Raw genomic sequence first — 12,500 nt, forward strand, 5'->3', positions numbered from 1 at the left:
CATTCTTATTCATATTCTACCCTTATCATCCCTAAAATGTACATACTTACAATCTATGATCATTTGCTCTCAGATATATTACTGATAATCTACTGTAAAACATAAGCATAATTTACCCTCACTTGATCTAAAATATATCCATAACCAATGCCCTAAAACAAAATTTACCCTCATTTTCCCTATGTAGACTTGTAATCTATCATCATTTACCCGAATATATATATATATATATATATATATATATATATATATATATATATATATATATATATATATATATATACGCGTAATGTACCATCATTTACCCTAAAATAGATTTATAATCTATAATAAAATGTATTTATACTAGAATCCTCTCCTTAGTAAATTTATCTGCATGAAATACACCATAACCAATCTCAGAAAAGAGTAACTGGCAACCCTGGAGTACTCCGATTCGCCAAGTCTCTCTTTTCACGATAATCAGCTTTCATTTAACACTTACGTTACATATTTTGTGTAAAAGAAATAGACGTACAATATGTCTGTGTGTTTTGGGATTATCTTTATTGAAATATACTGCACTTCATCGCCACTTTATCATTTTATTCCAGAGTCGGGTGAGTTGCCAGTTTTTCTCTTTCCTGAGACGGGATGGAGTATAATCAACGTGTTCCTGCCGTATGGACAGCCTCTAAGTGCATTTCATCGCAATTCCTTATCTTTAACTTAATTCTGGTGACATTCATTCGCTTGGTGAAAAAAAAAAAATATTCACCAGTAAGTTTATAGATAAATAGAAAAAAGGTTGATAATATTAATGAAGATAAAAGTGATTAATGATAATGATTGGTCATAAAGCAATAGCGATAATAATAATGAAAACATTAATAATTGCAGCAACAATATGAGCAAAAACAAAAGCACAACTACAACAGCAACGACAAGAATAATAATGATATGATAACAATGAGAATAATAATAATGATAATAATAATGATGATAATAACAATAATAATAATAACAACAATAATAACAACAACAACAACAACAATAACAATAACAATAAAATGATGATGATGATGACGATATTGACAAGATAAAAAATAATGATGAAAATGATGATAACAATAATGACAATAACAATAACAAGAAAACAACAACACTATAATAACGATGATGATGATGATAGTAATGATAATAATGATAATGATAATGATAGTGATAATCATAATAATAATCATAATAATAATAATCATAATAATAATAATCATAATCATCATAATAAAATTAATAATAATAATAAAATTAATAATAATAATAATAATAATAATAAATAGAAAGAAATAATAGCAAAAGGAAAAAATTATATCAATTATAATAATAGTGATGATGATAATGATAATAACAATGATAATGATAAAAAGATTAATATTAATAATGATTACTAACAACGTTGATAATTCTATCATAATTATCATTATCATTACTATCATTACTTTCAATATGATCATCATTATCGTACATATTGTTGTCGTGTTGGTTATCATTAACAGTATTATCAGCGCCTTTACTACAATCTTATCTCCACAGCGCAAAGAATCAGCCTGACCTGGTGAAACATGGAGTGCAGTCCCTTGTGCGTGTCGCAGGGAATGTACGTGAGGTGTACGTGGTACGGCATGTGGTCGACGGCCTCGTTGTTGTCGTTCATGTAGGGCACGAGGCCGCCCTTGGCTTTCTTCACCTGAACCATGCTCACGCCCATGACCGCGGGCGCAGCGCCGGATCGGACTTGGAACACTGTCTGGGTCGACGCGAAGTGGGTGGCGTAGGTCTGCAATAAGAATAAGAGAGATATTCATCGTCGTTTTTAGTGGTTATCTATTTGGGTTACGTTCCCCATAAATCTTTCATATATTCTAGAAAAGGAAAAATTATATAGCCAGATCTCCAGGTTTATCTCTCTCTCAGTGTGATCCTCCTTTATCAGCCAAAATTTCACCCTGACGCAGACGCAGTGCGTTTGTTGCCTCACCTCAACCTTGCAATCCGGGCTGACGTCCTCCTCGGGCTCGTCCTCTTCAGCCGCGTCGAACTTCCACGAGAAGGTAGTGGCTGCGAGGTGCGTGGAACAAAAAGCGTAATTCGAGTAAAAAAAAAATCATGATACTAGGAAATCAAATATACTAATAGGACTGAGAGAGAAGGGTAGCTTTTTTTTTTTTTTTTTTTACAAAGGACAAAACATATATAGATAGACGGAGAAGGGAAGAAAAGAAAGGGAGGACGGAAAGAGAATGTGCACGGGGCCTTCCCACCTGTGCCGATGGCAGTGGGTCTATCGGCGTCCCAGTGCCTCCCACACTCCTCATCCACAGACGCCTTCCTCGCTGCCTCCTGCTTCTCTGCCTCCGCCTCCCGCTCCTCGTCGGGGGACCAGAAAACGAGGCAGCTCCCCTCCTCGCCCTTGTCCAGGAATCTGCGTTCCAGTCAGGAATTAGGCAACAGCAGGGCTCACGTGATCTCATTCAGACATACGGGTGGATTTGTACGATAGCACAAATGCATACACATAGTTATGATAGATACATAATGAACACACATTCACATATGCAGACTCATAAACCACGCCCACTCCCACTTTCCACGTCTACTTCCACTTTCCACAGCCACACCCACTGTACACCCGCTTCCCAGGTACTCACTCCAAGAGGGGCGTGAGGTGGTCGTCCTCGGAGGCTCGCTGAGGCCATTGCAACAGGGGCACCTTCACAGGCTTCGGGAATCCCAGGAGAATCCACACGCGTTGCAGCACCCACCACGCCCTAGGCTCATCCACCTCTTCCTCCTCCTCTTCTTCCTCCACCTGGGGTTCCTCCTCCTTCTCTGCGTCTTCCTCTCCTTCCTTTTCCTCCCTTTCCTCCTCCTCCTCGCTGGTGTTGTCGTCTGAGGAAGTGGAGGACATGGTGGAGTCCTGGCTAGTGTCGGTCGTCTAGGTGGACACTGCTTAATAAGGGAGAAATGGCGAGATTAGTTCCCACTATATTTTGCGTAGCGAGTTTGTCTATTTGTAACATTACTGTAGGTTTTGTTGTGTTATATTGATAATATTCAATCATTTTGACATAACTTTTGCATTCTTGTCACCATATTCATTATAATCCTATCTTTTGTTATTTATAATTACAAATCACACAGTTATTACTACTATCTTCACTAACACCGCCATTATCGCAATAACAGAAATTTCTATTGCTGTGTTTACTCTTATATTTGTAATACTGTTATTTTTGATCATGCAATATTTTCATTGTAAATGAGTAGAAGCTAGAAAAACAACCACAATAAAAAAATCTAATTGGGAGTTATTTTAGAATTTATCATAATTTTCCCTTCTTTGTAAGTTGCATAATGTATGATTTATATAAACAGAAAACAATGTATACAGCAAATGAATGTATGGATGAAATTTATAAAAATATCTTATTTGCTCTTGTGGATGCGATCGAGCACTTACATAATTACAAATCTATAATATCAGAAAAAATGAAAATATACAAATAAATGAAACATATTTTGCATTATTTGTCTTTAATTCATCTAAAATGGCACTAATGTGATTGTATATCAAAGAACATGCAACATATGAAAAAATCTAAATACTCGTATATTCTGAAATCGCAAGTGCCAGTCTTGAGAATTACATGAAATATAAACAAAAGGAAATGAAAACATGCTTTTCACACTTACTTAATTTTGCCTTGAACGTATCACGCGGAGAAGATATTAGAAAAGTTATACGCACTTCCTTCCCTTTGTCATAAGTAATGATCGTCGATAGCAACACATGAATTTGTCTCTATATAAAATATTCTCTCTTCTCAAAACGTGTTCTGGCTGTAATTCTTCCGAAAATACTCTTAGTAGTGAAAGCGATGTGAAACACAATGTTATATCGACGGGATCACGGCTGGTGACTAGAAAACAGAGGTTGCTAGGGACGCGGTTGCTAGGGAGAGTTGCCACTTAGTGCATTTCCGGAGGATTGACAAAGACTATCCCTTGTATTTTGTCTCAGTTGTTCGGTAATTATACATATACATACATACATGCATATATATATATATATATATATATATATATATATATATATATATATATATATATATTTACCTATTTTATATCTGTATATCTAATTATCTATCTGTGTATCTGTCTGTATCTGCGTGTGTGTGTGTTTGTGGGTATGTACTAGTACTAGTACTGGTACTTGTACTAGTACAGTATATAAGATGCATATACTATATGTACTAAAACTAGTACTAGTACATTATATAAGATGCATATACTATATGTACTAGTACTAGTACTAGTACATATACTATATGTACTAGTACTAGTACATATACTATATGTACTAGTACTAGTACATATACTATATGTACTAGTACTAGTACTAGTGCATATACTATATGTACTAGAACTAGTACTAGTACATATGGTATATGCATCGTATATACTGTTACGGCTGGTATGTCACTAAGAGAATTCAGGAGAAGAGCAGCTCCGCTGAACAGTAATTCTCCTAATGCGGTCGCCAAAATCAGACGAAAAGTCAGATGGCCTGATACGAATGGCTAAATACCACGTAACAACAGTCCTTGCGTTAAAGTACTAATAGTGATTTATCAAGTTGTTTTTTTTCTTGCTCATTCACTGATTTCATTTACTATTCATTCCATATTAAATGGTCATTAATTCGGTTAGCATAATGTCATTAAATGTTAATTAAATCATTTACGAGGTCTTCCATTAATGTCTTTATCATTCATTATTGATGAGGTACTTTCATTATTGTACTTTTTATAATAAATGTATTAAAGTTTTCTTTCATTATTGGTCACTCATCTTCCATTATTAATTAGTATTTGTCAAAAGAGATTTGGAGAAATACGTAAATTCATTATATTCACAATCCTTTTATTTAATCCCTTCATCACACAAACATAAAACAAGAAAATTCTACCTATGCGATATATTACCGACATGTAATATATCGCCCTAATCGCTAACAAAGAATTACCAACCGTAAAAAATATATAAATACAGCGACCGGCAGAGAGGTCTAGCCCAGGCCTATGGCAAAAGAGGAGTGGCCGAGGCAATTCTGCCAACGAATTTAGGTAGCGCTCAAGACAGTGGGTGGGGGGGGGCAACGCTACTGCAGGAACTGCCTAGTTCCATTAGTCAATGCTTTGCTTTAGCCCTTTAACTAATTTTGATTTTACTTTACTACCCCTCCCAGCAAGAAAAAAAAAAAAAAAAAAAAAAAAACTTTTCTCCCGCACGGGAAAAAGTTTAACTATCTAGTCTACAGTCAAACAGCTTGTTTACATAGACGGGCGACAGTAGCGTACTTCTCTGTCCTCTGTCCTTCGCAGTGTCGAGTCAGCGGTCACTGTGTGCAGAACACCTACGATCATGAGAGTGCGTCTGCAAGGATATTTTGTATGCCACTAATATGGAAGATTTTTATACTGAATGGCTGTAATGTTTGTGAAGTTTAGAAACGTGCGATTGGGCACTTTTTCAACAAACGTTAACGGATTATCAGTGAAATTTTCAACAGGAAGGATAGAGCTAGTTAAGTAAATTCTAAACTTTTCAATGACCAACATTATTCCCAAAGCCTCCTTTTCGACGGTGGCGTAAGACTTTTGATATGACATATTTAAACGAAAAATAAAACTGGGCGGAGCACTTTACTTCCGTCTCTCTGCAACAGGACCGCTCCCACACCATTGTCACTAGTGTCCACCTGTATTACAAACAGTTTATTGATGTCAGGAGCCTGCAAGACGGGGGCGGTACACAAGAGGTGCTTCAGGTTTTCAAAAGCTTGCTGACAATCATCTGACCACCTGAATGTCCGTTTAGTACTCGGCAAGTCTATTAAAGGGGCGGATACCTGAGAGAAAAACAAAAACGGAGATGTAATATTTGAGAAAAAACAAGTCCTAGACAGATGGGTAGAATACATTGAAGAGTTATTTAATGATAGACCTGAAGTAACACCAGAAATATCCACAGCAGAATTAACAGGAACAACTATATTAAAATCAGAAATTGAATCAGCTATTAAATCATTGCAAAATGGTAAAGCTACAGGAAATAAAATTTCTAAAGAAATTATTGAAGCTTGATCTTGGGACAAATGATTTTTAGACTTGGCAAGTAGTATATATAACAGGGGTGTAATACCTAATAAAATGAAAGTCGGCTTTTATAACTATTCCAAAGAAAGGAGATCTATTAAACTGTAGCAATACTTATAGACATATCAGCCTTATGAGTCATGTAACCAAGATAATTTTACGTGTACTCATGAACAGAAAAAAAATATGCCAAAGTATCTTGGAGTCATTTTGGTTTCAGAAAGAAAAAGGAACAAGGAATGCAATTTTTATGAAAATGTTAGCTGAAAGATCAGTTGGAATGCAGAAGTACTTGTATGTAGCATTTATTGATTATGAAAAAGCTTTTGACAGGGTTAAACATGAAATAATGAAAGATCTGGAAAAAATAGGTGTAGATAAAGATAGAAGGTTGTTAGAAACTTTGTACTGGGAACAGATTGCTGCTATATCTATAGATCGTGACTTAAATGAATGGACAAACATCAAACGTGGAGTTCGGTAAGGCTGTGTTTTATCGCCCGACCTGTTCTCACCGTATACAGAGTTGATTATGAGGAAAGTTATCGAAGGGAAGTTTAAAGTAAATGGACATCCTATTTCTGATGTACGATATGCTGACGATACAGCCTTAATATTTGGTGAACAAAACCTTCAGAAAATGTTAGTTTGAAAAATGAAAGTGAAGTCAGAGGAATGACTATTAACAAGAAAACAAAGTTGGTGTTTAGCAAGAATAGAAATATTCCTACATGTAATATCCATTTAGACATGTAATATCTATTTAGAAAATCAAACAAATACGAGAATTTGAATACTTAGGAAGCATGATAACAAGTGATGTCAGGTGCGACAAAGATATAAAACGTAGAATTGCAATTACAAAAAAAAAAATCATGGAAAAGAAAAGCATTTTTACGAACTCCAAAATATCTATTGAAACGAGAAAAAGATTTCTGAAAAGTTACATCCGGTCTGTTCTCTTATATGGAAGAGAGCCATGGACCATTAGTGCAGAGATGAAAAAGAAACTGGAAGCAATGGAGATGTGGTGTTACCGGAGAATGTTGAAAGTCATGGACTGAGTGTCAAACGAAAAGGTGCTTGCAAAGGTTAAAGAACGACAGATTCTAACATCTACCACTCAGACAACTGAATTTTTTTGGACATATAGTAAGGGAAAATAGCTTGGAGAAACTGGTTATGGAAGGAAAAATAGATGGTTCAAGATCCAGAGGAAGACAGAAAGAAGTACCTAGATAATCTGGTTGCTGCAGTGGGATGCTTACGGAAAGGGGAGCTCTTCCATCTGACTCAGGACAGATTCAAATGCATGTAGCTAACGTCAATTGACAAGGCACAACAAGACCTGAGAGAAGTTCTTACAAAACCGTCTGTAGTAGCCAGCCATCCCCATGAAGCGCATGAAGCCTTTTCTGTCGACGGGTGCGAGATACTGTAGAACAGCTTCCACCTTTGCAGCTACAGGTGAAACCTAGCCCTGACCGATCACGTGACCGAGGAAGGTGACATGGGCGTGTCCAAATTCATTTTTCTGCAGGATTACCTGCAGAAAAGTGAATTTGTGAGATTGGCAGACGGACCAAATGTTTCTCCCAGGACTGGCTCCAGATTACAAGGTCATCGAGGTAACAACGAACGCCTTCCAGGTCCGCCGTCAGGTAATTCATGAGTCGCTGAAAGGTCGCTGGGGCGTTCCTCATCCCGAAGGGAAGAACCCGGAACTCGTAGAGGCCGGCAGGAGTGACAAACGCAGAAATCGGCCTCGCCCTCTCAGTCAACGGAACTTGGTAGTAGCCCTGGAGAAGATCCAGTTTTGTCAGGTAGCATGCCTTCCCCAAATCATCAATGATGTCATCCATCCTCGGGAGGGGAAACGAGTCCGCCACAGTTACCGCATTCACCTTCCTGTAGTCCATGCATAGACGGTAAATACCGCTACTCTTGGGAACTAGCACCACGGGTGATGCCCAGGGGCTAAGGCTGGGAATGATGATCCTCTGTTCTTTCAGGCGTTGAACCTCTGTCTGCAGGAATGCCCTCTTTTCTGTATTGAGGCGATTGGGAGCTTGGCGTACTGCTTGAGCATCCCTAGTCTCAACGTCGTGTTCCAGCGTGTTGAATAGTTTATCATACCCCTGCAGAAGAGAACGAATGTTTGCTGCTTGGGCAGCAGAAAGATGTTTAAGTTTATCATCAAGTTTAGCCAAGGTAATGGAGCTGGTGAAATTAGGTTCTACAATAGAAATTTCATTATGTTCAATACTGTTAGAAGGTACAAACTTCTTATATTTTAGATATTTTCCTTCAGATCATCCCGTTCATAGTACTTTTTCAGGAGGTTCACATGTACACGACGTTTCTTACGTCTCATAGGGGTTTCAATTACATAATTAACATCACTGGTTCGTTTTAAAATACAGAATGGACTCGCATATCGAGATTGAAGACGCTGGTTAACAAGAGGTAGCAAGGCCAAAACCAGATCACCCTTATTAAAGCTTCTTTCTTCAGTATTTACTTTATCAAACTGTTCTTTCATTTTAGCCTGAGCTTTAGTCAAATGATTATGGGCTATTGAAATAGCTGATTGTAATCTATTTGAATTTATTCACATAAGCAGCCATAGGAATTTCTTCCTCATTTAACCAACACTCTTTAAAACTTTGTGGTCCGCGCACTTCATGGCCGTAAATTAATTGAAACGGTGAATACCCTAGACTCTCTTGAACACTGCCCCTTACTGAAAATAGAAGCAAATCTATTCCTTCATCCCACTCAGAACCAGTCTAAACAAAAGGCTTTCATCATTTTCTTTAGAGTATAGTGAAACCTTTCAAGTACCCCTTGACTGGGGATGATATAAGCTGGATCTGCACTGCTGTATACCCAAGGACTTCATGACTTGGTCATACAGTCTGGACGTAAAATTTGACTCTTGCTCTGACTGTACTACGGTAGGCAGACCCACCTGGGTGAAAAACTTTATCAAGGCCTTCACAACATTCTTAGTAGTAATGCGTCTGAGGGAAAAAGCTTCAGGATATCTGGTGGCCACATCAGTTATAGTTAAACTTGTTATCCCGTTTAGTCTTTGGAAGGGGACCTATACAGTCAATAACTACTTTACTGAAAGGCTCTCTTAACACTGGGATAGGTTGCAAGGGATATGGTTTGATGCCAACTCCGGGTATACCTTTTACTTGGCAGATATGGCACGATTGGCAATAACGATTAACATCTCTTCATTTTCGGCCAATAAAAATGAGCTAAAATCTTTTAATAAGTTTTCTTGACTCCCAAATGACCACTAATGTCATGTGCAGTATTCAAAACATCAGTACGAAGAGACTTGGGAAATATAATCTGATGTACGGTCTTACTTGCATCGTCTGCAGATATATTATAGGGCTTATATTTACGCATAAGAACGCCTGACTGGAGATAGTAGCACGTATTGAAATTTTCAAGTTCACTTATGTCGACAAGCCTATCATAACATACTTTCAAATCAGGATCTTTACGTTGTTCTTCAATTAGTTTTTCTTTAGTAACTGGAGAGCTTTTGAAATTCACTATATCAGAATTATCAGATGTAGATTTACTTAAAACTTTAGCAGATGAATCGAAGAAATCAGCTAGAGTAAATTCCTCGGTAATTACATTACAAGGGCTCTCCTCTGGCAATGTAGTACTGGGAGTAAGCGCTTTGGTAGGAGGGGAGGTCTTACGGCTTGCACTTGCAGGGAAGAGGTCGGGATACTCCCTCTCTAAATCTACAGTGTTCTCTTTCGTGGGACAAGGTGAAACTACAGGGCAAGGCCATACCTTATCACCAACGAGATCATTGCCCATAATAAACGAAATGACATGACTTGGTATCCTATCAACATCTAACCTTACATAACCGGATATTATTTAAGGTAAACTTCACAAATGGGTATGCTCTTCGAAACTATCAGTCCATTGATAATTACCATGTCTCCAGTGTAACAATCAGGGTTAGGAACAGCCTCTTTGAGCACCAATGATGTATCTGCAGCCGAGTCCCGTAGTATAGTGACTGGGGAAGACGACGTGCACGATTAATCATCACTAATTAGTCCTGTAGAACAAAAGGGTTTAAATGAAGGAGTCACATTTGCAGATTCTGTCATGGAAAAGGGAGAAAGGCCAAGATCAAGCTTATTACCATGATATTTAGATGCAACCTCTTTCTTATTATTAGCATTGACGTGAAAGATAAGTTTGTTATTGTCAGAACGCTTATTTGCCAACTTTAAACAGTCATTCATGACATGACCGTGTTTCTTGATATGACAAAGAAAAATTCTCACCGCGAGAAGCAAAATTCCTACTCCACCTGTTTGACGACTTTGCATTTACAGTCCTGTGGGTATCTGGCAGTTCAGTCCTCCGGGTATTATACTCCATCCTCTTACCATTATGCTGGTTTGAAGGGAATGAAGGCTCATTAGATCTGCAAAAGTAGTTGGGATTAGTGAGCGAAGTGATCGGCGGCACTACCGACCTCGGCTAAGGTGCGCAGACCACGCTCGTCAATGTGAGAGCGAACTTTTACAGGCATACACTTCTTTATATCCTCGAGTATAAATAGTTCTAATAATTTATCGTACTCGAGTGCATAAAGTTCACTCTACCCACTTTTTACACAATAGTTGCTTCTGGCGGATAAATTCAACAAAAGTTTGTTTACCATCTTTACGCCATTTACGAAAATTTTGTCTAAGCCTCTGGTACCTTTTTATAAACATTTAACACAGCCTCTTTTACAAAATTATGTGATTGTACCGAATCCAGAGCTGAGAAAACCACCTGTGATTTGCCAACAAATGACTGACGGATTATCAAAGAAACTTTCAACACTGAACATAATGAATCACCAAGAATAATAACAGGCGGAAATAAGCTAGCTAGATAGGATGTATTAAACGCGTGATCAATTGCAAAACCTGTTTCAAATCACTAAGAAACGTACAAAGAAAGTAAACAAAACAGCAAAATGCTATAAATGGTCACCAAGCAAACAAAAGTCAAGTTACAATCAAAACAGACTATCGTTTATAAAACCAAAGATCACTGAAATGCACCGACTGCACAATTAAGTGACCCGGTGTCATACTGACCTAAATGCACGAGACGTGCGTCAATTGCAATAAAAATACCAACGGGAATAAGCGTTACAACGGCTAAGAAAATACACATTAAAAGTGCAACACCAAGGCCATCACATGTTACAAATGGCAAAAAACGAATGATTAATAAAATGCTGTTATGTCACTAAGAATTCAGGGGAAGAGCAGCACCGCTGAACTCTTAATTCTCCTAATGCGGTCGCCAGAATCATAGACGAAAAGTCAAACGGCCCGATACGAATGGCTAAATACCACGTAACAACAGTCCTTGCGTTAAAGTACTAATAGTGATTGTCAAGTTTCTTCTCGTTCATTCACGGATTTCATTCACAATTCATTCCATATTAAATGCTCATTAATTAGGTTATCATTATATTAAATGTTAATTAATTCATTTACGAGGTCTTCCATTAATGTCTTCATCATTCATTATTGATAAGGTACTTTCATTATTGTACTTTTTATAATAAATGTATTAAAGTTTTCTTTCATTATTGGTCACTCATCTTCCATTATTAATTAGTATTTGTCAAAAGAGATTTGGAGAAATACGTAAATTCATTATATTCACAATCCTTTTATTTAATCCCTTCATCACACAAACATAAAACAAGAAAATTCTACCTATGCGATATATTACCGACATGTAATATATCGCCCTAATCGCTAACAAAGAATTACCAACCGTAAAAAAAATCAAAACAGCGACCGGCAGAGAGGTCTAGCCCAGGCCTACGGCAGAAGAGGAGTGACCGAGACAATTCCGCCAACGAATACAGGTAGCGCTCAAGACGGGGGGGGGGGGCAACGCTACTGCAGGAACTGCCTAGTTCCACTAGTCAATGCTTTGCTTTAGCCCTTTAATTAATCATTGATTTTACTTTACTTTAATAATACATACATATATATATATATATATATATATATATATATATATATATATACATATATATATATATATATTTATTTATTTATTTATATATGAGTGTGTGTGTGTATATATACAGTACATATATATTACATTTACATACACATATACGGGCACACACACACACACACACACACACACACACACACACACACACACACACACACACACACACACACACACACACACACACACACACACACACACACACACACACAC

The 12,500-nt window shown here is 37.4% G+C and overlaps 1 protein-coding gene across 3 annotated transcripts in view; it reads right to left on the bottom strand.

Annotated features, from left to right (window-relative positions):
• Positions 1-12,140, bottom strand: part of LOC119577763 — a 13,609-nt gene extending 1,469 nt beyond the window's left edge. Inside the window, exons 1-7 of one of the 3 annotated variants that reach the window (XM_037925316.1) lie at positions 12,039-12,140; positions 10,561-10,677; positions 10,175-10,302; positions 2,688-2,988; positions 2,301-2,461; positions 2,018-2,097; positions 1,592-1,816 (exon numbers count right to left, since the gene is read on the bottom strand). In XM_037925316.1, the coding sequence (XP_037781244.1) occupies positions 1,592-1,816; positions 2,018-2,097; positions 2,301-2,461; positions 2,688-2,947 (726 nt within the window). In that variant the 5' untranslated portion in view covers positions 2,948-2,988; positions 10,175-10,302; positions 10,561-10,677; positions 12,039-12,140. Of the gene's footprint in view, positions 1-1,591; positions 1,817-2,017; positions 2,098-2,300; positions 2,462-2,687; positions 2,989-5,783; positions 5,951-10,174; positions 10,303-10,534; positions 10,678-12,038 lie in introns of those variants that run through there. The other 2 variants (XM_037925315.1, XR_005229146.1) reach the window with 2 other exon arrangements.
• Positions 12,141-12,500: the final 360 nt, after the last annotated feature.

This window comes from Penaeus monodon, chromosome 10, assembly GCF_015228065.2.
Source record: "Penaeus monodon isolate SGIC_2016 chromosome 10, NSTDA_Pmon_1, whole genome shotgun sequence".
Taxonomy (NCBI): Eukaryota; Metazoa; Arthropoda; class Malacostraca; order Decapoda; family Penaeidae; genus Penaeus; species Penaeus monodon.